We start from the raw sequence: 26,917 nt of genomic DNA on the forward strand, positions 1-26,917 counted from the left end.
TTAGAAGAGGTCATCTGTATGGGGACAAAGGGACCGGGTCTGAGACATATCAGAAATGTGACTGCAAATTAAAACATTTGTCCTGGTTTCCTTCCTGTTGGGACCCTTCTGACTAACACCTGCTGAAATTTCTCTATAAATAACAGCGACAGACCCGGCCTTGCTCAAGGCTTTAAGCAGAGTCAGGGACATTTGGTTCGTGTCCTCAAGGGGTTGACTGTCTGGTTCTGGCTCTTTGAAGTCAGGTTTCTCTGGGCTCCTCACTGTCCCTGGGTTGAGATGTTCACTGTCTTCTCCTGTCCATATGAAGGTGAGTTTCCCGGAGTTCTTCATTTTCATCTGATGGAAGAGCCGCTTGTCTCTGTCTCTGTGTTTCCAGTCCGTGTTGTCTGTTCGTTGCATTTCCAACAGCTCTCGATGGGGCCGTTCTGTGTGAATGGGATGGAGCTGGACCTGACGGGGGTCTAATTCCCTCAGTCAATGTGGCGCTGTGTAAGTTGTGTCACTTCCAGTGGGAAAGTGCATTTCCTGCTCTGCGTCTCTGCTGTCTCGCTGGTCTGACAGGCGTGGTGAGAAGGAATGGTGTGGTAGGTTGAGCCCATTGTTGTGGATTACCCTGGTGCAGCCCAGGGGTGAAGGTAACGGCTGTGTGTTTGAGGTACTCTTGTATGGCCACTCCCAGGCCTTGGGGGTCTCCCCGTGGGCTGTGTGAGATATGTCAGTGTGGTGTGGAAGCGGGTGTCTGAAGGCAGTGGGGGAGGGAGTGTTGGGGCTTGGGATGCTGGAGGGGTTGGAGTGGGTGGTGGAGAACGGGGAGGAGGAGCTGGGAGGGTTCGGGACCAGGGCAGGGGGCAGAGGGTGCTGCAGGGAGGGCAGGGGGCTGTGGGGGAGACCTCTAAAGAGGATGGAGTGAGGCTGTTCTCAGTAGTGACAGATGGGAGAACAAGGAGCAAGGGTCTTAAGTTACAGTGGGGGAAGTCTAGGTTGGATATAAGGAAAAATTATTTCACCAGGGGGTGGTGCAGCACTGGAATGTTTTACCGAGAGAGGTGGCGGAACCTCCATCCCTGGACATTTTTAAGTCACGGCTTGACAAAGTCCTGGCTGGGATGATTTAGTTGGGTTTGATCCTGCTTTAGGCAGGGGGCTGGACTCAATGACTTCCTGGGTTCCCTTCCAGGCCTGGCATTCTACGATTTACTCGCCACTGAGAATAAGGTCTGGGGAGATTCTTGTCATTGAAAGCTCAGTGATAATTTCAGTGCTCTTCAGGTCACCCAGACAGTCCCTTTAGAAACAGGAGACCATGCAATAAATTAACAAAGCACACTTGTATAACGAAAGGGCTCAGATAAATCTAGCTATGAGAGACCACCTCTCAATTAGTGGGCTTCTGTGATGGAGTGCGGGGAGTGCATGTGAGACTCAGGCTGGATGTTTGTGTGACAGGCAGAGTAGCTCCCGGGGGCTAAGGATGACCCCCTGGGGCTCTAACCTAAGCTGGCAGGTAACACCTCTGACCTGAACAAAGAGCAGGGGGAAGACTAACAGAGAGGGAGCCAAGCTAGTCCATATACTATCAAAACAAAAAAAAGCCATCAAGTAGCACTTTAAAGACTAACAAAATAATTTATTAGATGAGCTTTTGTGGGACAGACATATGTCTGTTGGGCAGAAAACAGACATAAAAATGCTCCAGATCCACAAACCAGTTAGTCAACATTTTAATGGATTGGGACATTCTGTTAATGAGTTTGTGTGTTACTGAAGAAAAATTTTTGCACCACTCTTGAAAGGGAGACAGCCGAGCTGTCTTTTACATTCAAATTCGGCACATTAACACGTCGTTTGAACCGGGATGGGAATTTTCTGAGTCAGTATAGGGGCTGGTCTGCATATTTGGCTTCATCTAATTCTTGACCTTCCCCTCCCACCCCCACCCCTCTACTCTCTGATTTGCTCACCTTGATCATTTTTTTCTGATTTGTCCTCCTTGATGACTGTTTTTCGTTCTCTGTGCCTGAAATATTGAGTCTGCTCTGGTCTGACTCTGGTCTGGAGAAGTGGGTCTGTCCCACGAAAGCTCACCTAATAAATTACTTTGTTAGACGTTAAAGTGCTGCTTGACTGCTTTTTTGTTTTTAAAGAGCAGGGAGGAGCTGAGCTGGGTTTGAATTGGAGGCAGCAGTTTGAAGCTGGGGGAGAGAGAGTTGGAAGGCAGCCAGCCTGGCTGAAGGGGGAGCTGCTCCCCAGATGGGGCACCCTCGGGATCCTCTCCCCAGGATGGGTTGGAATGAGTGTCTCTGCCTGCTGTACTGACCCCTCTGTGCTGAGCTGGGCTCTGTCTCCTCATAAACTTCCTGTTCTACCTCCTGAGTGAGAGCAATTAAGGGTCCTGTGGCACCTTATAGACTAACAGAAAAGATTTGAGCATGAGCTTTCATGAGCACAGACTCACTTCATCAGATGCTGGTGTGCATCTGATGAAGTGAGTCTGTGCTCACGAAAGCTCATGCTCAAACCTTTTCTGTTAGTCTATAAAGTGCCACAGGACCCTTTGTTGCTGTTACACATCCAGACTAACACGGCTACCCGCCCGATACTTGACTCAGAGTGAGAGTCACTCCTCCCTGCAGAGGGGATGCGGAGCTTGGGAACCCCTGAACACCATCACAGCTTCACCTCCAGAACATGTGCCAGGGGTGTATTCAGAGTGGACATTCTCATGAGAAGAGATCAGATGGAGCCCACCCAGACAACTGTGCTCAAATTCATAAACAGCACACACCTTACGCAACAACAGTTACACTCAGAGTCAGTCGATAATGAGGAGGAGGAGGAGGAGGAAGGCTGGGGAGCAGAGTGGAGAAAAGACAAGAGATGTGAGAAGAGAAAATTCCAAAAACACAACAACAAAAAGAATCAGGCGTGTGGGGGAGTGGGAGGTGTGAGGCTCATCTGTCACTCTGCTGGGCACTGTGGAATGAGGGGACCAGAACTTATCGTAGTGTCAATGACCCCCACACCCTGAAATGCAGCACTTGGCCTCAACCCAGATAGCTACATTAGCTAAATTCTGAACGACAGATCGAGACAGACAGACAGACACTCAGGTTCCCCACACACATATATGGAAAATTCAGATGAAGGAACCAGTGAGGTGATTTTGCTCCCGTTGCAGAGTGGGGCACTACACTGAGGGTTGCAGTGGGAGGACGGCCGGGGGCTGAAGGCTCCTTTTACCTACCTTGTTCAGGATGGGCAGTTCCACCTCCCAGCTGCTGCTGGTGCTGGACGTGCTGAAGGAAACAGGTGTGTTTATTACATTCACTGGCTTCTGGGACCAAGTCCCTCAGGCCAAATTTCTTGCCGTATTCCCCAGAGGAAAACAACACTGCCTCAGGCTGCAACAAACAAAAGTCACTCAGAGAATCGGTTTCTAGGAAGTTGTATCATCGTCATCCTCATCTTCACCTGTATTTTCTAAATTAAAGTCATTCTGAGATTTGCTCTCCTGGTTGACCTGTTTTGCCTACAAGGAGGACTGATTTGTCCCAGGAAGACATCCCAGAGTCAGGGCAGGGACAACCGCCCAGGGCTCAAGGCTGCAGGTTCCTGATGCTCAGACTCTTGTCTCAGAGCCATGATGAAAGCCCAGGAGCTCTGACTCCCACTCCCACCTGCTCTAACCATTACACCCCACTGCTCTGCCAGAGATGAGACCAGAACCCAGGAGTCGTCACTCCCAGACCCACTGCCAAGACCATAGGGCTGGATTCCTACTGACCCCAGGGTCAACCAGGGCCACCCCTGCTAGGGCTCTGGCCTTGGACGGGGTAGAGCAATGAAGGCCCATGTCCCCGCTGCCACCACACGCCGGAGAGGGAGGGAACCGGTGGCTTTAAGCCCCACTGTGCGCCCCTGAGTCTGCGGAGAGTGACTGAAGCAGAGATTGTCCAAGTGACCTAGGTGGTTTGGGCACCTGTTATTAACAGGAAATGGAAGCGGGTGCTCAAATCCCCTGGGCAGCTCTGAGCTGGCACCTGAGATGTGTGCGGAGCTGCTGCCGCTCTCGGGGCCGGGCGGGGATCTGGGCTCAGATTCTCCTGACTCCTGCGGCTCCATCCCGCGAGCTGGGCGGAAGGACTCAGACGGGGCAGCGAGTGGTCCGGTGGCACCTGAGAGACTGACAGCAACGAACTCAGTGGGCAGAACCCGTTTCCCAGCTGAGACGAGCCCCACGGGGGTTTTGCTCCAAAAGCTGCTCACATGTGTGTGCGCAGGGCTGATTTCCTCGGGGCGGGGGCAGTGCTCATACCCCAAACCGCCCCCCTGCCAGAACTCACGCCCCAAACCGCCCCCCCATCCCCCACCAGCGCTCATGCCCCAAACCGCCCCCCCACCACCCACCGGAACTGACATCCCAAAACGCCTCCCCTCCCCTCCCCCACCAGAACTCATGACCCAAACTGGCCCCCATCCACTCCCACGTGTATTCTTCCCCTTCCCCTGTAACTCCCAGAGCTGCCAGTGCAGCAGGGTGGGAAGTGTCATGCCAGGCTCTGGGCTGGGGCCAGCCACATGGGGCGGGGGAGGGGCCATAGGTGGGGCTCCGCTCAGCCCCGCCCCCCACTGGGCCCCACCCCCACGGCTGTGCTGGGAGCACAGCGGGGTGTCTGTGTGTGTGGGGGCTCTGGGTGGGGGTTTATAGTTATGTATGTGTGTTTATCTCTGTCTGTGCGCGTGTGTGTGTGTGTACATGTATTTATCTCCATATGTCTGCATGTGCCGAAGTGGCTCATTCGCATCCCCCTGCTGAAATGCAGGGCCGAGTGCAGCCACGGCCAAAGGGAATCATTTTGGGGGAAGTTCTCTGCCCAGTGCTCTGTACGGGATCCAGACCCACCATGGAAATTGTCCTTTCTGGTCTTGGGAGCTGCGAATGCTCCTGTAACACACCCCAGAGAGATGTGTTATCTCCCCGCAAAGTGTCCTCGTCCGCAGCTCAGCTTGCTGGGGTGGGTTCAGGCCCCGCCAGCTGAGATTCTCCAGACGGGATCACCTCACAACCCCGTCTTGTCCTCAGGCTGTAGGAATCCAGGCAAAGGTCACGCAGGAGAGAGCAACCCACTGTCCTTGCCCTCTGGCAATGCACTGTTTCACCAAACATTCACTTGCAGTGGGATTTCCAAGTGCGACGCCGAATGACGTCTCAATGCCCTTTCAGCCTCTCATTCCACAGGGTTTGTTGGAAAATCTCAGCTGGAAAGAACCACGAGCGTCTCTCCAAAGAAGAGGACAGATATTAATGAATACGCTGGAATGTTTAACTAGCACGGCCTTTGGTGGTGTTCGTGAGCTGACGAGTCACTCTATGCACAGACATTCCCACAGCTACTCTACATATGTTCATTCCTACTCAGTAGAAACTTATGGGGTGTTAAACGAAGGAACGATGACAAACAGGTCGGACTCCACTGGAAGTCGAGAATTCTCCACCCATTGACCTCACACAGGTCTTAGGCCTGGAGCCGTAGTCAGGGCATTTCTCACTGTGCAGTGGGAAAGGTGCCAAAGCCACCAAATTGCCATTCATCCTTTATCAGCGCCGAGACAGCAGCAAAAGCCCCTGGATCCATCTCAGTAAAGCCCAGGGGAACGTTCCCAGACCTTGAGCCAACCCGTCTGCAGTAACTGGGCAATCTGGGATTTCCACACACACCAAACTATTTCAGTGGACTCTAAACTTTGCCATCCCTCATGTATCCCATGGGGGGTGGACAGTTTAATGAGGCCCTCTGGGAATTAATTAACAGCAACATTAATTGTGTCTTGTCCCCTGAAAACAGGGCAAGTTGCAGTGAGTTTTCAGTGGGACACGACACAATTAATGTTGTTGTTAATTAATTCCCATAGGGCCTCATTAAAACCATCCACCCCCATGGGATACATGGGAGAAACTCCCTGGTGTAACTCCCCTCTTTGCAGGGCAGTGACACCAGGGCTGGGCCTGACCCAACATGTTCCAGAAGGTCTGGTGTCTGACTCTCGGTTGCTTTTCTGTAGCTCCACGTGGATGTGCTCAGGTACCTCTGGTCGTTCCAGGGACAGGGATGTGCACTGAATCACGTGGGACAGGATTTTTGTGGAGCAACCCACTCACCTCACCTAACGTCCTGCTACAACGCCCTGGTTGCACAGGAGAACAAAGTAGGCCAAAGCCACTAAAGTTTCTCCCCATCACTCATTAAACCTCCTCCACTGACTTCCCTTCCTCTGAAATAAAGAAAAGCCAAACCACCTTGCCCCTTGTCTAACTCCCCCTCCTTCTCTTCCCTGCTGTGTTGAGTGCTGGACGAGGCCGCACCCCAAGAATCTCAGCAGCCGGAGGGAAGCAAAGGCCTTTTCTCCCTGCTCCTCTCCCCCCAGGGTGGGTCCAGATTTCTGGGGGCTCCAGGTGGCTGTTCACATCCTACCCGAACACGACACCCTAAAGCTCCTGCTCTCCGTCTCCCTCACAGTCTGGGCTCCCCGGTTGATCTCATCACCTACAGCCTGAGAATCCAGGCTGAGCGCTGCCCCCCCGAGCGCCCCCACCCACCCGCTCTGCCCTGAGGCCGGGCTGCCCGCGCTGCACAGACGCAGGGGTACAGCTGAGGTCTCTGGCAGCAGCTTCCTTTGGGCCAAGAGCTGATTTGTGATTCGTACATTTAACTCAAGGGACGAAACATTTTCTGCACAGACCCATCACACTTGTGCAGGGCTCACAGGCTTGGCAGATCCCCACCCCCTTTCTCGTCTGGCCCCTGCTGGTTAGACCCCTGGGGGTGGGGGGTGGATCACCCAGCATCCTTATCCCCCACCTGAAGAGTGGAAGGGAGATCACTGGCCTGTGGGACGCTTCTTCTCCCCCATGAGCCTGGCCCCCTTTGGTACCAACACGGCAATTGCCAAACACTTGGATTTGCAGCCCCACAGCCAAAGGGTGCACCTTGCGCTCTCCCAGCCAGCAGAGCCCCCCAGGGACGTGCCTGATGGCCCAGCGCCTCGTCCCCCTCGCAGTGACTCCCAGGGGTGGCCCTGGGCTCAGACAAGAACGGGAGAGTGACTCCTGGCCCAGAGCACCGCGGGTGCAGCCAAGGCCAGGTCTGGAGAGGAGGTGGGGAGCAGGCGCCACTGACCCTCCTCCCAGCACCCGGGGCTGGTCCCTCCCCTCCGTCAGTCCAGGCTGCAGTGGGGCCAGACCCCACACCAGTGAGGCGAGCCGGGGGCAGGCCCATCCCCAGGGGGCAGCAGAACTGAGGCCATCCCAGGTCCCCCCAGCCCAGCTCCGAGGGAGAGCGGTTGGCCCCAGCCGCGTGGTGCTCCAGGGGGTAGCCAGCCCCAGCGTCAGGAGGAGGGATGGAGCGCAAGGCAGGGAGGGGCTGCCATGGGGCCAGCCCCAGCCGTCACAGCGCTCCCCAGAGGTGGGGCTTGCTGGAGTGGCAACCGCTCCCCACTCAGGAGTTCTGGGGAGCTCATGGCTGCGCCCCAGCCCTGCCCCCGTGGCCCCGACCCCAGAGGTGATGGCATTGCTGCCCCTCCCCCCTTTCCCTGGGTCCAGGCTCAGGCCATTACCCAGCCCCTATGGCTCCCCTCCCCCAGATCTGTGTGCAGCTCCCCTGGAGCCTTTGGTTCACCTCTGGGCTGGGCCCATGGCCCACCCACCCTGGGCCTGTGGCCTGAGTTAGCTCACCCAGCATCACCTCACGCCCTGGGGCTGGGACTGCAGCTGGCCATCGCGCCTCTTCCTGGCTCACCCCTCAGCCATGCCCAGCACCACGGCCCGAGCCCGGCCCTCACAATCCCCTGCCCCGACTACAGAGCCAGGGCCACCCCCTCAACCCAGAGCTGAAGCTGTTCACCCCGGAGCTGGGTCAGTCCCACGGCTCACATTGGGGTGGGGCCCATCCATTGGCTTGGTCCTGCCCCCATATTGCCCCCCTCTCCCACCAGAGTTGGGGCCAGGGCCAGAAAAGGCTCCCCATGGCTTACCCTTGGCCCTGGGCAGAGCACCACAGCCCAGCCCCGACCCCCATGTTCTCCCCATCTGGACCTCTGGCTGGAGCCGGGCATCCAAAACCTGGGGCTGAGGTTCCCCACCCCTGCAGTTCAACCTGGGGACCGGCCCACCCCTCCCACCAACAAGCCCACCCTACCCACAAACTGTGAACAGGCCCCTCACTTCCAAGAGGTCAGGGTGGAGCTGCAGACGACAGCCTGGCCCAGCCCTTCTCCCCAGGAACTGCAGCATTGACCCCATCCCAAGGACATTCCAGGGCCCAGCGGCACAGCCCTGACCCCACCCCACATGGACCAGCTCACCCTCCTCCCCTGATCTCCAGGGATGCCAGTTCCATCCTCTTCCTGCACCCACTGCAGTCTGGCAGCCCAAGAGTGCCTCCCCCTGCGCACCCGCCTGCCGCTGGAGACACTGAGGCCCCGGCCCTGCATCTGAGGCAATCTGACCCATTGGAGCTGGTGCCCCACAGAACCCAAGCCCTGAGCATCCTGAGCACAGGGCCTCCCATTAGAGGAGCCCCTCACCACCTTAGCTATGTCTACATCGAAATAAGCTATTTCGAAGAATAACATCTACACGTCCTCTAGGGCTGGTGCTGTCGACGTTCAACATCGACGTTGGGCAGTACCACATCGAAGTAGGCGCTGCAGGGGAGCGTCTACACACCAAAGCGGCCCACATCGAAATAAGGGTGCCAGGCACAGCTGCAGACAGGGTCACAGGGCGGACTCAACAGCCAGCCGCTCCCTTAAAGGGCCCCTCCCAGACACACTTGCACTAAACAGCACAAGATCCACAGAGCCGACAACTGGTTGCAGACCCTGTGCATGCAGCACGGATCCGCAGCTGCCGCAGCAGCAGCCAGGAGCCCTGGGCTAAGGGCTGCTGCACACAGTGACCATAAAACCCCGCAGGGGCTGGAGAGAGAGCATCTCTCAACCCCTCAGCTGATGGACGCCATGGTGGACCCCGCTATTTCGATGTTGCGAGACACAGATCGGCTACACGTTCCCTACTTCGACATTCAACGTTGAAGTAGGGCGCTATTCCCATCTCCTCATGAGGACAGTGACTTCGACGTCTCACCACCTTATCTCGATTCCAACTTCGAAATAGCGCTCGCCATGTGTAGACGTGGCGGGCGCTATTTCAAAGTTGGCGCGGCTACTTCGAAGTAGCCGGCACGTGTAGATACGGTTCTTGGCTCCCAGCATTGCCCACCACACTTTGACATTCCCCCTCAGTTTCTTCCACACCCATCAACCAGTTTCCATGACCCCCTTGTAAATAAAGACACGGCTCATTTTCACAAAACATCTGTTTATTGAGTGGTGGGGGCAGCAGGGCAGGGGCATGGTGAGGAGCGGTGTAGCTGAAGCCCCCACTGGGGAGGCCCAGCGGAGTGTGTCACTGCTCGCACAGGGTGAAGCTCCCCCTCAGGGCTTCCTGGATGTGCATGACCCCTTGATGGGCCTGCAAGATGGCCGCCGTGCACAGCTGCCCACAGATCCTGGCCAGATGCTATGCCCGGGCCTCCCACACAGGCAAGAAGTCCTCAACCTTCCCTCCAGTCACACAAGTCCTGCAGCACACAGCATGCGGCCACCACCTGTGGGAGGCAGCACTCCCTGAGGTGCAGGTGTTTGAGGAGATGTGGGAAACATCCCTTCAGGTGGCCGAAGGCTCCTCGACAGCCGTACGGGCTCTGACCAGCCTGGTATTGAACGTCTGCAGTGAGGGGTCAAGGTGGTCTGTATTGGGCTTCATGAGCCTTGGCAGCAGGGGTGGGTCATGTTCGCCCACCAGGCAGATGGACGTGTCTGTGTCCCTGACCCTGATGGAGCCAGCAGGGAAGAAGATCCCACCATGCAGCTCCTGGAACAGGCTGGAGTGCCTGAAGATGTGGGCATCACGTGCCTTCCCCAACCCCCTGAAATTTAGGTGGTCAGTGGTCATGGCCTGCAGGGCCCCCTCCCCAGAAGTATCTTTTGCACCTGATGTAGCTGAACGCTTGGTGGTCTGGGACATGGATGGGGATGTGTGTCTGTCAGTACAACCCCCACACAGCTGGGGAAGCCCAGAACACCACATCCCCCACTGACGGTGTCCACATCTGCCAAGGCGGGTGACTCTGTGCAGCAGGTTGCTGTTTATGGCCCTGACCACCTGCAGGTGGAGGGATGAGGCAGAACTCACCAGGGTACCAGGGCACCTGCCAGTCCCCTGACATTCACCCCTTCCCACTTCACCAGGTCAGCCCCCCACACTCACCCCCATGTCTGGCTGGGCTTTGCAGGGGCAAGATGGAGGGAACTGCCCCCCCAGCAAGGCCTGGCATCACCACCCCCAGTTCTGCAGGGACGCCCATCCCATATGTGCCCTGTTGTGTGCGGGTGGCCTGGGAGCACCCTACCCAGAATCACAGATCACAGAATCAAAGGGCTGGAAGGGACCTCAGGAGGTCATCTAGTCCAGCCCCCTGCTTGAAGCAGGATCAACCCCCACTAAGTCATCCCAGCCAGCACCTTGTCCAGCTGGGACTTAGAAACCTCAAGAGATGGAGAATCCACCACCTCTCTAGGCAGCGCATTCCAATGCTTCACCAACCGCCTGGGGAAGTAGTTTTTCCTAATATCTAACCTACACCTCTCCCTCTTCAACTTCTGACCATTACTCCTTGTTCTGCCATCTGACACCACTGAGAACAGTTTCTCACCCTCCTCTTTAGAGCTCCCCTTCAGGAAGTTGAAGGCTGCTCTTAAATCACCTCTAAGTCTTCTCTTCTGTAAACTAAACAAACCCACATACCTCAGTCTCTCCTCATAGGTCTTGTGCTCCAGACCCTTCATCATTTTTGTTACCCTTCGCTGAACCTGCTCTAGCAAATCCACATCCTTTTTATTCTGGGGGGCCCAAAACTGGACACAATATTCCAGATGTGACCTCACCAGTGCCGAATAAAGAGGAATAACTACCTCCCTAGATCTGCTCGAAATGTTCCTCCTAATGCACCCCAGTGTGCCGTCAGCTTTCTTGGCTACAAGGGCACAGTGTTTACTCATATCCAGCCTTTCATCCACCATAACCCCTAGGTCCCTTTCCATCATACTGCTGCTGAGCCAGTCAGTCCCCAGCCTGTAACAATGCTTGGGATTCTTCCGCCCCAGGTGCAGGACTCTACACTTCTCCTTATTGAACAGCATCAGATTTCTTTTGGCCCAGTCCTCCAATTTATCCAGGTCCCTCTGGATTCTCTCTCTACCCTCCAACATATCTACCTCTCCCCCTAGTTTTGTGTCATCCGCAAACTTGCTGAGGGTGCAACCCAGTCCCTCATCCAGGTCATTAATAAAGATGTTGAATAACACCGGCCCCAGAACCGAGCCTTGCAGCACTCCGCTTGAAACAGATCCACCATCCAGATATTGAGGCATTGACCACTACCCGTTGGGCCCGACCATCAAGCCAGCTTTCTATCCATCTTATACTCCAAGCATCCAATCCATATTTCCTTAACTTATGGACAAGAATGTTGCGGGAGACCGTATCAAAAGCCTTGCTGAAGTCAAGGTATATCACGGACACCGACTTCCCCATGTCCACAGAGCTTCTTACCTCGTCATAGAAGCTAATCAGATTGGTGAGGCAGGACTTGCCCCTGGTGAATCCATGTCGGCTACTTTTGATCACTTTCCCCACTTCCAAGTGCTTCAAAATGGATTCCTTGAGGATCCCCTCCATTATTTTCCCAGGGATTGAGGTGAGGCTGACGGGTCTATAGTTCCCTGGATTGTCCTTCTCTCCTTTTTGAAAGATGGGCACCACTTTTGCCTTCTTCCAGTCATCCGGTATCTACCCCGATCTCCAAGAAGCTTCAAGATTCACAGCTCCTTGTCTGGCTCCAGCAGCACTGGCCACCCAGCCCCATTCAGCACCAACAGCCCCTCCCTCCCAGAATCAACTGGCCCGCGATGGAGCTGTGTGGAAATTGCTCCACCCAGCATTACAATGCAGCCACCTCTGGGGTGCAACATGACAGCTGCCTCACAGCGCACTGCAGCGCTGCCCCGGAGTCACTTCCCCCAGTGCTGAAATGCAGCCACCTCTGGGGTGGGACAGAGGCACTATATAACAGCACCCAGCAACGCCGCAGTGCGCTGTAGCATCGGGGTGAGAAAACATTTAATCGGTTCCCCACTGAAATCTGCCATTTCCTGGCTCACTGAGGACCTCACCCTGCACACCCCACTGCAGAGCATCCCCCCCAGGTAGGGGCACTCGGGTCCTCTGCACGCCGGGACTGGGGGGAGTTGGCTGGCCTGGGCAGGACCCCTGCCAGGGAGTCCCCCACCCCAGAGCCATGGGATGGGCTTGGCCCTTCTCCCCGCAGCACGAGGACAGGGGCTGGAGAAGCTCTGCTGAGAGCAGCCGGCCCAGGAGAGCTGGAGGGGGAAAACGACACAGCCGGGTTGGAGAGCAGCTGAGACCTCAGGGCCCCGACGGCAGAACGCCCCTGCTGCAATGTTGGCCCTGGGGTGCAGAGCCACTGTGGGGATGGGGACCTGCTCCAGGGACACCTGCGTTCCACCAGCCCTGCCCCACGGCCCCCTCTTCCCCATGGCCCCCTCTGCCCCTAACTCCAGTTCCTCTCCACCCCCGACCTCACTTCCTCTCTGACCCTCCTCCAAGTCCTGACCCCCCGCCCCTCGAGCTCCCGAGTCCCCCCTGGATCCCTGCGCAGCCCCGAGCCAGGAGCTGCACCCACCAGTTCTGCCCTGGGAGATGCGGCACTGGGCAGTCTGGTCCCTGCTCTGCTGGGTGGGCGTGGGGCCCTGGCTGCCTGCCCCAGAGAACGATGGGCTGTGCAATGGGCACCCACAACCCCACAGAGCCCAGGAGCCTCCGGCAGCCCTGGGAGTGAAAGCTGCCCCCAGCCCTACCAGAGACGCTCAGCCCCTGCCTCAGCCCCAGGGCAGGATCAGCTCCCATCTCTGCGATCAGGAGACCAAGAGCCTGGGGGACTCCCTGACACAGGAGGGGCTGGGTGGGGAGACGGGGGCAGTGGGAGGGACTGGGGGGCACCACAGTTGTCTCTCTTCCTTGCAGCTCTCTGCTTGAGACCCGCTCCCCTGGCCCCTGGGAGCTTTCTCTTTTCTGAGCGAAAGGAGCCCAGGTCTGGCCGGCTCCCCCACAGCTCATGTTCTCTGCACCTTCCACCAGCCTTGTGCTCTTCTCCGCACCTGCTCCCCCTTCTCCACAGACTTCTGCAAATGTGGGGCCAGCCCTGGGCACGAGCCCCACGGAGGCTGCTCAGCGCAGAGCGGGGGGAAGGAATTGCTGCTCCTGGCTGGCTCCCAACACCCGGCAGTGCCGCCCACAAGCAGGTTGGCGCTTCTGGCAACAGTCTCACCCTGTTGACTCCTCTGGAGCTTGTGCTCCGCTCTGAGCCCAGATCCCTTTCTGCAGGACCCCTCCCTCGACAGCCACTTCCCCGGCTGGGTGTGACACGGATTGGCCCTTCCTCAGGGGAGCACTTTGCACTTGGCCTTATTCAGCTTCACCCTATTGACCTCAGGCCGTTTCTCCAGTGTGCCCAGATCATTCTGAGTTACGACCCTGTTCTCCCTCCCAGCTTGGTATCAGCTACAGACGTAAGCAGCGCACTCTCCACGCCCAGATCCACATCACCGAAGATACTGAACAGAGCCTGTCCCAAAACAGACCCCTGCAGAGCCCCCCTTGTTCTGCCCTTCCAGCAGGGCTGTGACCCATTAATAATGACTCTCTCAGAACGGCTCTACAGCCAGTTATGCACCCACCTTACAGCAGCCCCATCTCAGTTGTACGTGCCTAGTATATTGAGAAGAAGACATGCCAGACCTTATCAAATACCTTACTAGAATCTAGGCTTACTTCATCCACCCCATCTCCCTTGTCCACAAGCCTTGTTCCTCTGTCACAGAAAGCTATCCGATTGGTTGGCCATGATTTTTTCTCTACCAATCCATGCTGGCTGGTACTTAACCTTATTTTCTTCCAGATGTTTCCAGATTAATTCCTTAATGACTTGCTCCATTATCTTTCCTGGTACAGAAGTTAAACTGTCTGGTCTGTAACTTCCTGGGTTGTTCTTATTTCCCTTTGTAGAGATGGGCACTTTATTTGCCTTTTCCAGTCTCCTGGAATCTCTCCTGACTTCCAAGACTTTCAAAGGTGAAAGCTAAAGGCTCAGATACCTCCCCTTTCAGCTCCGCCAGTATTCTAGGACGCATTTCATCAGGTCCTGGTGACTTGCAGACATTCAACATTTCTTGGTCATTTTTAACTTTTTTTTTAAATTTTACCTTCTGATCCTGCCCCCTCCCGACGAGCTTTCACCATGTCAGGTATTTCTCCATCAGACTTCTTGGTGAAGACCAAAACAATGAAGTCATTCAGCAGCTCTGCCATTCTGCCATTTCCAAATTTCTTGATATTGTTCCTCCCACCTCACTGAACAATGGGCCTATCCTGTGCTTGGTCTTCCTCTTGCTTCTAATATATTGCTGGTGGGCCTGGCGGTACAACTTGCCCCTTTTCACCTCCTTCTGGCCTCAGTATCAGGACACCCTCACACCTCTCCCTGTCAGCATCCCACATGGTATTGTCAGCAGGAAGGGGGTAGTAAGGAAAACAGCTTCTCATAGTCTGACGTGGGAAGGACGACGCAGTTCACAGAGGTGAACCTAGAATGAAACATCTCTCCTTGGACGCTCTGCTTTCCTTTGACATTTCCAATTTTCAAGTTTGAAAATCAGGACAATACTTCAACTTAAAAAAGTCTTCGTTTTTTTTCCAATGAATTATAAATCAGGGGAAACCGTTCTGCCTTTCGTATTTCAAAAACACTTAGAAATTTAAAATTTTGGGGTAATTTGGCAACAAGAGTTTCACTTCCCATTTTCCACACAGGACAAAGTGTTTCAAAGGAACAAAAAAATTCAGAGTCATTATGAGAAATTCATTGAAGTGTTTTTGAATTTCCCTTCACCAGGACCCCACCCCTGCCCCAATTTTGACTAGTTTGAATGCTCAGTCTCTAATTTCTCCAGTGGTGAGAAAAGCTGCTTTTCAGTACAGTTTTTCTCAAGGCTCCTTTCACCTCTTTGTTTCTCAGAGTGTAAATTATGGGGTTCAACACTGGAGAGACGATTTTGTTCAATAGGGTAATCAATAGGTCACTCTCTGTAGTGGAGCCAGTGTTGGGTACCAGGTAGGTGATGAGGGCCGTTCCATAGAACACAGTCACCACCGTGAGGTGGGAGGAGCAAGTGGAGAAGGCTTTACGCCTTCCCTCCACCGATGGCAGCTTGAGGATGGTGGAGATAATGCGGACGTAGGACATGAGTATCAACAGGAAAGGGCACAGGATGAACAGAACTGTGACCATGAGGCCTACAGCCTTAATCTGCGACGTGTCGGCACATGCCATATTCAGCACTGGTGGGAAGTCGCAGAAGAAGTGGGGGATGCGGTTGGAGCCACAGAAGGGCAGGCTGAAAAGCCACATGGTCAGAGGAGCATTCACCGAGATGCCAACAGCCCATGAAGCCCCCGCGAGCAGAGCACACACCTGGCTGCTCATGATGGTTGTGTAGTGCAGGGGGTGACATATGGCCACATAACGGTCGTAGGCCATGGCTGTGAGGAGGCAGCATTGTGTGAGGGCCATGATGGCATTGACGTACAAGCCCGCTGCACAAGCTGCAATGGAAATGGTCTTTTCCTCCACCAGGAGGTGAGCCAGCAGCTGAGGGACCACACTGCTGGTGAAGCAGATCTCCGATGCAGACAGGTTCACCAGGAAGAAATACATGGGGGTGTGGAGGGAGGGGCTCAGTTTTATCAGTAGGATAACCAGCAGGTTCCCTGTCAGGGTGAGCAGGTAGATGAACAGAAGCACCACAAAGAGAAGGATTTGCAGCTCATTAAGGTACGAGAACCCCACCAGGATGAACACATCGAAGATGGTCTGGTTCCCTCCAGGGTCGCCCTCGGAAGAGGTCATCTGTAGGGGGACAAAGAGATCGAGTCTGAAACATATCAGAAATGTGACTGCAAATTAAAACATTTGTCCTGGTTTCCTTCCTTTTGGGACCCTTCTGACTAACAACTGCTGAAATTTCTTTGTAAATTACAGCGACTGACCCGGCCTTGCTCAGGGCTTTAAGCAGAGTCAGGGACATTTGGTTCGTGTGCTCAAGGGGTTGAATGTCTGGTTCTGTCTCTTTGAAGTCAGGTTTCTCTGGGCTCCTCACTGTCATTGGAACTAGCTCTTCGTTCTTCACCTCTGTCTGATGCAAGATCTGCTTGTCTCTGTCTCTGGGTTTCCAGTCCATGTTGTCTGTTTGTTGCATTTCCAACAGCTCTCGATGGGGCCGTTCTGTGTGAATGGGATGGAGCTGGACCTGACGGGGGTCAAATTCCCTCAGTGATTGTGGCGCTGTGTAAGTTGTGTCACTTCCAGTGGGAAAGTGCATTTCCTGCTCTGCGTCTCTGCTGTCTCGCTGGTCTGAAAGGCGTGGTGAGAAGGAATGGTGCGGTAGGTTGAGCCCGTTGCTGTGGATCACCCTGATGCAGCCTGGGAGTGAAGGTAACGGCTGTGTGTTTGAAGTACTCTTGTATGGCCATCCCTGGCCCTTGGGGGGCTCCCCATGGGCTGTGTAAGACATGTCAGTGGGGGTGGAGGCGGGTGTCTGAAGGCTGGAGGTGAAGGAGTGTTGGGGCATGGGAGGGTGGAGAGGAAGAGGTGGGGTGTGGAGGAGGATGGAGACGGGGAGCTGGGAGGGTTTAGGGACCAGGGCTGAGGGCAGAGGTGCTGCAGTTAGGGCAGGGAGCCACAGGGGAATCCTAGTTGTGTGTGGTGGTTAAGGGCAGGAGATGGGGGTGCAGAAGTCAGGGAGTTGGGGGGACTCATTGCCGGAGGTGGGAAGTGCTGGGTGGTTGTACACCAGGGAGATGGTTATCGACAGGGAAGGGCCTGTGAGGGCAGGGATGGATCAGGCAGAGGGTTTGGGGGGTGGCAGGGTCGGGGATGAGGGCAGGAGCTGGAGGTGCAGATGTCACAGCAGGGTTTGCTGTGGGGGTCTCAGGGCAAAGGTGGAGGGGGATGGAGTGAGGGGAGGGGGCTCAGGACAGAGGGTTTGGGAGGCGTTAGGGCAGGTGTTTGGGTGGGGCGGTCCTTGCCGGGGTGTGATGGAGTATGTGCAGGGTCCAGGAGGGTTGGGGCAGCTCAGGGCAGGGAGTGGAGGGTGCCAGACGGAGGGTGCGGTGTGGGGGTCAGTGCAGAGTCTGCGGGTGAAAGTGTCACTGCAGCCGAGTTCCCAAATACGATTTCTTAAACGAGGGCACATTCTCCTCTCACTCGTATGTTAATGATACGAATAATCACACCAGTGCCCGGATTCCCCTGCAGTGACACCTCACACCAGCAAACGGACACTGCGGAGCCAAAACACGCTGGAAACCGTTTTCCGATGGAGAAGCCCCCTGGAATCTAAAAGCAGTGGGGGGCTTTGACCTTTTTGCACTGCACAGCGTTATTCTTCCTTCAGTGTTAGTGAACGACCCAAATCATTCCTGCCTCCCTCACAGCCAGTTCTGCAACACATTGGTTTGTGTCGACGTAACAGAAGAGACCCAGGGCCAGCTCCTTACGTGGTGTCAATTGTAACTACGCCAGGGGTGTAAAAGGAGCTGTACTGAGGACAAGGAGCAATGGGCTTGAACTGCAGCAAGGGAGGTTTAGATCAGACATGAGGAAAAATTTCCCAGCTGTCAGGGTGGTTAAACGCTGGAGTAAATTGCCAAGAGGGGCTGTGGAATCTCCACCCCTGGGGATGTTTAAGAGCAGGTTAGACAGACATCTATCAGGGACGGTCTGTACAGTGCAGGGGACTGGACGCAACGACCTCTCCAGGTCCCTCCCAGTTCTGATGGTCTATAATCCTGGGAGTCTCTGAGTTACACCAGTTCTGAAGCTTTCTCCTATGATGGCAACACAAGGAATTTTACAAGAAAGATCCCATGATGCAGGAGACATTTCCTACACATTTTACTTCAGGCTCATTAGTTGAAAAGGAACTTCATAATCGCAGGTGTGACCGTGAAATGACAGAGTTGAATTAAAAACGAGACACAGCAAGTGGATTTTGCCTGCCCTTAACTTCCTCAGTATGGGGCTCTCACAGGACTGCAGCAAATAATAGTGAGCTAGTAAGTGGGAACCTGAGTGACAGAAGAGACACACTGAGTGGGAACACCCAGAACTGGAGACTGTGTTCTTCTGACTCTCAATGACACAAGCTCTCCAAGAGAACAAAGAGACAACATGAAATCACAGGACAAAAGGAAAGGGTGGGGCTGAGCTACGCCCAGTGCACATCACAGAACCTTTTCAAACAGCTGTGAGTGATATTTTCTAAACATACAGAAGTGGTGAGAATTCTTGTGTCTCTCTTAAGAGCTCCTTTGGGGAACCTACACTGACATTAGGAAGGACTTTCCTCAGCACGACCATGGCACTAAGTGCAGAGCTGGCTGAGAAAAGGAATTTGCATCCTGTGGGAAACGCCAGTGTGTGTTTTCACACTGAATCAATATGAAAAGTTGAAGCAGCAAAAACCCAAATTACAGTTCACAAGAGTCCATATGAACTCAAACGTCCAACACAAAATGTTTTCTCAGTGTTTATGTATGGAAAACATCCAGATAGATTACTTCTTTTTCCAGAATGGATTTTGGTTTTTGTTTTTATGTCTTGGCTGCCATTTGGACGGAATTATTTCATTATTTGGCCTTATTTAGTTTGCAGAAGGGAAGAGTGAGGGGGGATTTGATAGCAGCCTTCAACTTCCTGAAGAGGGGCTCTAAAGAGGGTGGAGAGAGGCTGTTCTCAGGAGTGACAGATGGGAGAACAAGGAGTCTAGGTTGGATATTAGGAATCAGGGTGGGGAAGCACAGAAATGCATTTCCGAGAGCGTCGATGGAACCTCCATATCAAGAAGTTCTTTAGTCCCAGCTTGACAAAGTCCTGGCTGTGATGATTTAGTTTGGGTGATCCTACTTTTGGCAGGGGGCTGGACTCAATGACTTCCTGGGTTCTCTTCCAGCCCTGGCATTCTACGATTTACTCACCACTGAGAATAAGGCCCGGGAGATTCCTGTCATTGAAAGCTCAGTGGTAATTTCAGTGCTCTTCAGGTCACCCAGACAGTTCCTTTAGAAACAGGAGACCATGCAATAAATTAACAAAGCACACATTGTGTAATGAAAGGGCTCAGATAAATTCAGCTATGAGACACCACCTCTAAATTAGTGGCCTTCACCTGTGGAGCATGTGCCATGGTCATGTTCAGGAGTGAATATTCTGATGAGAAGAGATCAGATGGAGCCCACCCAGCCGACTGTGCTCAAATTCATAAACAGCACACAGCTTACGAAACAACAGCTACACTCAGAGTTAGTGGATAATGAGGAGGAGGAGGAGGAGGAAGGCTGGGGAGCAGAGTGGAGAAAAGACGAGAGATGTGAGAAGAAAAAACACCAACATCACCACCACAAAAAGAAGGAGGCATGGAGAGGAGGAGGTGTGGGGCTCATCTGTCACTCTGCTGGGCACTATGGAATGAGGGGACCAGAACTTCACCTTGTGCCAATGACCCCCATGCCCTGAAATCCAGCGCTTCCCCTCATGCAAGATAGAGACATTAGGTAAATTCTGAATGACAGATTCACACAGACAGACACTAAGGTTGTCCACAGACAGGATTGCAGTGGGGGGATGGCTGGGGGCTGAAGCTCCTTTTCCCTACCTTGTTCAGGATGGGCAGTTCCATCTCCCAGCTGCTGGTGCTGAACGTGCTGAAGGAAACAGGTGTGTTTATTACATTCACTGGCTTCTGGGACCAAGTCCCTCAGGCCAAATTTCTTGCCGTATTCCCCAGAGGAAAACAACACTGCCTCAGGCTGCAACAAACAAAAGTCACTCAGAGAATCGGTTTGTAGGAAGTTGTATCATCGTCATCCTCATCTTCACCTGTATTTTCTAAATTAAAATCATTCTGAGATTTGCTCTCCTGCTAAATTATTTGACCTGTTTTGCCTACAAAGAGGACTGATTTGTCCCAGGAAGACACCCCAGAGTCGGGGCAGGGACAACCCCCAGGGCTCATGGCTGCAGGTTCGTGATGCTCAGACTCTTGTCTCAGAGCCATGATGAGAGCCCAGGAGCTCTGACTCCCACTCCCACCTGCTCTAACCATTACACCCCACTCCTCTGCCAGAGATGAGAGCAGAACCCGAGTCCTCACTGCCCAGACCCACTGCCCAGACTACAGGGCCGGATTCCCACTGACCCTGGGGGCTGCCATGGCCGGCCCTGGCCTTGGACGGGGTAGAGCAATGAAGGCCCACGTCCCCCCTGCCACCACACGCCGAAGAGGGAGGGAACCGGTGGCTTTCAGCGCCACTGTGCGCCCCTGAGTCTGGGGAGAGTGACTGAGGCAGAGATCGTTCAAGTGACCGAGGTGTTTTGGGCACCTGTTATAAAAAGGAAATGGAAGCGGGTGCTCAAATCCCCTGGGCAGCTCTGAGCTGGCACCTGAGATGTCTGCGGAGCTGCTGCCGCTCTCGGGGCCGTGCGGGGATCTGGGCTCAGATTCTCCTGACTCCTGTGGCTCCACTCAAGCCCCAAACCGCCTCCTGTCTCCTGCCATCCACTGGAACTGATGCCTCAATCTGCCCAATCCCCCACCGGAACTCACGCCCCAAACCTCCCCCCAACCCCCCACCAGAACTCACGCCCCAAACCCCCCCACCTTTGCAAAGGGCCCCCACTTGTGTAACTCTTCTATTGATGCCAGGTGCCTGCCAGAAGGGCCGGGTTCAGCTCCCAGGGGTTTCCTGTTAAGGCTACAACCAACCAGCTTGAGCCCCCACCCAATGGCCTCGGACAATCTCACCCCACTTGCTGGGTGCCTGTAGGGCAGTTCTCCCCCTGCCTCCTCGCAAGCACGGAGTCTAAGATAGAAACAGCTCGTTTAATAACAATAACCTGCCCCGAGTTCACAGGGACAGATGCAGAATATCTAAGCAAAGAAGAGACAAAGCCCTTTAACAAGGTACCAGCCCCACACACTGCAGAACCACATCTCTTGCTGGGGTTCTTGGCCTTTCCCCACACACAGTTACAGGGGGCACCTCCCACGGTGCAGTCCCAAACCCAGAGCCCAGGGCAGTACTTGCTGTCCACTTGTCCGCAGCATCCCATCAACTGCTACTTGCTGTTCACTTCTCCTACCAGCCACGCACCATTGACCACTGGGGGAATCACCCGAACACAGAACCCTGTGATTTCAGCTCTTCACGTTGGGACTGTAAAAACTTATGAAAACGCTGGGGTCCAACTCTGTCTTTCAACAGATGGGGATGGCCAATCAAACCGGGCTTTGAACTGCACTACCAAGATATAGGAAAGACCACCAAACTCAAAAAACTGCTTCAACTAACAGCAACGAAGGGTCCTGTGGCACCTTATAGACTAACAGAAAAGTTTTGAGCATGAGCTTTCGTGAAGAAAGACTCACTTCATCAGATGCTGGTCTTGGAAATCTGCAGGGCCAGGTATAAATAAGCCAGAGCAAGGCTGGGGATAACAAGGTTAGCTCAGTCAGGGAGGGTGAGGCTTACTACCAGCAGTTGATCTGGAGGTGTGAACACCAAGGGAGGGGAAGCTGCTTTTGTATTGAGCCAGCCATTCACAGTGTTTGTTTAAGCCTGAGCTGAGGGCGTCGAATTTGCAGATGAATTGTAGCTCAGCAATTTCTCTCTGGAGTCTGGTCTTGAAATTTCTTTGCTGCAGGATACCTACTTTTAAGTCTCCTACTGTGTGGCCTGGGAGATTGAAGTGCTCTCCTATGGGTTTTTGTATATTGCCATTTTGGATGTCTGATTTGTGTGCGTTCATTCTTTTACGTAGAGACCGTCCAGTTTGTCCGATGTATACAGCAGAGAGGCATTGCTGGCACGTGATGGCATAAATTATATTGGTAGATGTGCAGCTGAATGCACCCACAATGATGTGGCTGATCTGGTTAGGTCCTGTAATGGTGCTGCTGGTGTAGATATGTGGGCAGAACTGGCAACGAGGTTTGTTGCATGGATGGGTCCCTGAGTTAAGCAACATCTACACGTGCACGCTACATCAAAATGGCTTATTTCCATGTAGCAACATAAGGCTACAAAACACAAAATAGGCTATTTCGATGAATAGCGTCTACATGTCCTCCAGGGCTGGCAACGTTGACGTTCAGCGTCGACGTTGCGCAGCACCACATCAAAATAAGCGCTGCGAGGGAACGTCTATACGCCAAAGTAGCACACATCGAAATAAGGGTGCCAGGCACACCTGCAGACAGGGTCACAGGGCAGACTAGCACTTCCGGGGCAACAGCTAGCCGCTCCCTTAAAGGGCCCCTCCCAGACACACGCAGCCTGCACAGCACTTGGTCTGCAGAGCAATAGGCACGCACACCTCGAGCGACGCAGTCATGGACCCCCAGCAGCAGCAGCAGCAGCAGCCAGAGGTCCACCCAGCCGCCCCTGTAGGAGCAGGGCTCGCCCTGATCCATGCCATGCAAGAGGCAGCTGAGCACCTCCTTGCCACAGAGGAGGAGCTGCCTGCAGGGGAGGAGGACACAACCCCCAACCCTGCAGCACCCCCCACACCCGCCGCACACGCCGCCGGCTGTGGAGCTACCCCACGAGCACCGACTGGTGGGAGCGTCTGGTGCTTGGGGAGTGGGACGACGACCGCTGGCTCCAGAACTTTCGCATGAACCCGCAGACATTTCCGGAGCTCTGCCAGTGGCTCACCCCCGCACTCAGGCAGCAGGACACCGCCATGCGGCGTGCCCTCAGCGTGGAGAAACGGGTCGGCATCGCTGTCTGGAAGCTGGCCACTCCAGACAGCTACTGATCCGTGGGGCAGCAGTTATGCGTCGGCAAGGCCACCCCCGGGGCTGTCCTCATGGAGGTAAGAGGACCAACGGGGGGAGGGGGAGGCAGCCCTGGCAGGGGAGGGGAGGGGGGCCCTGGCGGGGGTGGGCCACACACACCCTGCACACCCCTCATTGGTGCTCTCCCATGTGCTTCCCCTGCAGGTCGTCCGTGCCATCAACACCCTCCTCCTCCACAGGCTCATGATTATTGGGGACCCGGATGCCGCCATCGCGGGCTTTGCCACCCTGGGCTTCCCCAATTGCTTCGGGGCTCTGTATGGGACCCACATCCCCATCCGCGCCCCGGAGCACAGTGGAGGACGCTACCTAAACAGGAAGGGCTACCACTCAGTGGTCCTCCAGGCCTTGGTGGACAGCCGGGGCCGCTTCCTGGACATGTATGTGGGCTGGCCTGGCAGCACCCACGACGCCCGGGTATTCCGGAACTCGGGCCTGTGCCGCCGGCTGGAGGCGGGGACCTACATCCCCCAGCAGGAGATCCCTGTGGGGGACACCACCATGCCCCTCTGCATCATCGCCGATGTGGCATACCCCCTCCGGTCCTGCCTCATGCACCCGCACACGGGCCATCTGTCTGCCAGCCAGGAGCACTTCAACCAGCGCCTGAACCACGCGCGCCAGGTGGTGGAGCGCACATTTGGCCGCCTCAAGGGGCGCTGGAGGTGTCTCCTCACCCGCCTCGATGCGGGCCCCCCAACATCCCCCAGATTGTGGGTGCGTGCAGCGCCCTGCACAACCTGGTGGAGAGCAAGGGGGAGACCTTCTTCCAGGGCTGGGCTGTGCAGGCCGGCAGGGCCAATGTGCAGCCACCTGCTGCCCCCAGTCGTCAGGTGGACCCCGAAGGGACCCCGGTCCAGGAGGCCCTGTGGGTCCAGTTCGATGAGGCCGTGGGGTGAACGCTGGCAGGCCTCCCACTGCACCCTCCCCATCCTCCACAACACTCCCTGCCCCTACGCCCACACCACAGAGCACCCAACAGCACACCCCACACCCCCACTTTTCTTGTAAATAAAAACAGACATGTTTTTCGTGAAACCAGAATATATATGTTGAACTCTTATTATTATATCATAACTATGTACAGCCAAAATAAATATTATACATATGCGTATTATAAGATGAAAGGAAAAAAAGGGGAAGACAAGGAAGGGGAGAACTATTTACGTGGGGGGGCAGGTGTCATCAAAACATAACAGAACAGGGGTCTAATACAAACTATTTACAAAAGATAGGTGAAGGGGATATATACAAAGGGGGAGGGGGGGAGCCATGTCCTGGGCCCCACACCCCCTAATGTCCAGCGCTGGCGGTGGGTGGCCGTGACCCGCGCCTCGGCTGCAGCCCACGCCGGGGCTAGCTGGGGGCCGGGCAGACTGGGAGATAAGGCCGGCGGGTGTCAGCTGGCCCCAGGTCCCCCTCGGCAGAAGGCCCCTCGGTGGAGGACGGCGGTGCAATGGCGGGTGGAGCGGAGAGTGGAGCAAGCAGGGCGGGCAGAGCAGCGGCCGGCACAGCATGGGGGGCCAGGTAGTCTGCGATGCGCTCAAATGTGCGAATAAAGGCCCCCCATGCCTCCTGGCGCCAGGCCAGCGCCCGCTCCTGTAGTTGGAGGCGCCGCTCCTCCACCCGCAGGCGCTGCTCGGAGACCTCCAGCTGCCGACGGAGGATGGTCAGCAGCTGGGGGGTCCGTTCCCGTCCTTGGATGGTGCTGGCTCCACCGTCGTCCCCTCCTTGGGGCCGGTCGGTGCTCCGCCGAGGGGCTGGCCTGGAGTGATGGCCCTGGTGGGTTCTCCGGGACCACTGACACCTCGCTGGCGCTCTCCGGTCCCTCCTATGGTGCAGCTGCGGAACACAAGGGGGGAAGACGAGTGGAGACAGCCGTTAGTGTGGGCCCCGAGCCGTGGCCCTTGTCTCCCCACCCCTCTGCTGCAGGTTTCCCATCCCCGTGAGATGCTGCTCCTGATGATGATGGGTGTCCCACCCCCTCCCCCCGGGAGACCCTAGGTTCCGCTCCCCCCATCCCCAGGGATGGGGCATGGCACTGTCGTGCTGCGGGGGCAGGGGCTGATGCACTCTTCTGAGGGACATGCCACTGCTGTCCTTGGGGCCATGGTCATCTGGGCATGTGGAGGGCCCTGGTCATATCTATTACCCCCACCCCTCAACCCCAGGGGTGTGCACCAGGGGGGTACATACCTGATGGTCCGCTCCCACGGTCGGGGGACACCCGGTGGGTGGGCACCCTGCTGGAGCTCTGGGATGGGATGTGGATCCAGAGACATGCATTGCTGGAGGAGGGCTCCCCCTCCAGTGCCCCGGGGGTGGGCTCCTTGGGGGGCCCCCGGGGTGCAGGGCTTACCTCCGGGGCAGACTCCGGCTGCAGGGCCTGCTGGGGCTTGTCGGCCGAGGTATCAAGGGTGGCCGGAGGGGAAGAGGTGTGCTGGGGGCCCAGGATGGCCCTGAGCTCCCTGTAAAATGGGCAAGTGACGGGGGCAGCCCCAGTTCGGCCGCTTGCATCCCGGGCCCGGGCGTAACCCTGCCACAGCTCCTTAACCTTACTCCTGACTTGGTCAGGAGTGCGGGCAGGGTGAACCTGGGCAGCCAGGCCCTCGGCCAGCCAAGCAAATGCATCCACGTACCGCCTCTTGCTCCCCATTACCTGGAGCACCTCCTCCTCGCTCCAGAGCCCCAGCAGGTCCCAAAGCTCGGCCTCCGTCCAGGAGGGGCCCCGCTGCCGCTTGCCAGCCTGGCTTCCAGTCTGGGAGCCCTGGCTCCCCTTGGGGGGGTGCCCTGGGGGCGCTTAGGGGGCTGGGAGGCGGCCATCGCAGTGGTGGGGGGTTGATGTGGCTGCTCAGAGACGTGCAGGCTGGCCGCATGGCTGTGCTGCCGCCTGCACGCTCTCTCAGCTTCCTGCACAGGAAGGCAGGGGGCGGGGACCTTTAAGGGGCCACTCCAGGCGGCGACCATCGAGCTCAGGGGCTGGAGAGAGCGTCTCTCAACCCCTCAGCTGATGGCCACCATGGTGGACCCCACTATTTCGATGTTGCGGGACGTGCAATGGCTACATGTTCCCCACTTCGACGTTGAACGTCAAAGTAGGGCGCTATTCCCATCTCCTGATGGGGATAGGGACTTCGACGTCTCGCCACCTCACATCGATGTCAACTTCGAAATAGCGCCCGCCACATGTAGCCGTGACGGGCGCTATTTCGAAGTTGGCGCCGCTACTTCGAAGTAGCTGGCACGTGTAGATGCGGCTCCTGTGTGATACTGGCATCTAATTAGACAAGGCGCTATTGAGCACTGCCCATTGAGCCTGGTGATGTAGCCAGCTTTTTATCCACCTTGTAGACAATTCTTCCAATCCGTGCTTCTTTAACTCGCTGGCAAGAACACTTAGTACTGAAGGTGAGGTGTGTTCAGCCATAGATATGCAAGACCATAATTAAATTTACAATGTCAATTAACTTTGGCCTTTTAAAAAACATGTTTCCAAACATGTTCACAATCTGGAGTCTTGACTGAACCGTTGGGGTGGCTACCAGCAGGAAGAAACCAGAACTGAAATTATCACTGTTTCACATGGATGTTAGATTTCTAATTGCATCATTTCTTTTATTTACCCCAGATGAAACCCACAACAAACATACTGGTGGGAAATGAAACGACCATCATGGAATTCATCCTCTTGGGATTTCAAGACCTTGGTAACCTAAATGCTGTTTCTTGCGATCTATCTTGCAACTATGGCTGGGAACAGCCTCCTCGTGGTGCTCGTTGTGGCTGATCATCACCTCCA

General features: G+C 55.4%; 1 protein-coding gene across 1 annotated transcript; it reads right to left on the reverse strand.

Moving 5' to 3' along the window:
* Positions 1-26,909, reverse strand: LOC142004957 (olfactory receptor 10A4-like). The gene is made up of 3 exons (XM_074982633.1): positions 26,822-26,909; positions 15,284-15,970; positions 1-14 (listed from the first exon to the last, which is right to left on the reverse strand). The coding sequence occupies exons 1-3, from the start codon at positions 26,907-26,909 to the stop codon at positions 1-3; spliced, it is 789 nt and encodes a 262-aa protein (XP_074838734.1).
* Positions 26,910-26,917: the final 8 nt, after the last annotated feature.

The sequence above is a fragment of the Carettochelys insculpta genome, chromosome 32 (assembly GCF_033958435.1).
Source record: "Carettochelys insculpta isolate YL-2023 chromosome 32, ASM3395843v1, whole genome shotgun sequence".
Taxonomy (NCBI): Eukaryota; Metazoa; Chordata; order Testudines; family Carettochelyidae; genus Carettochelys; species Carettochelys insculpta.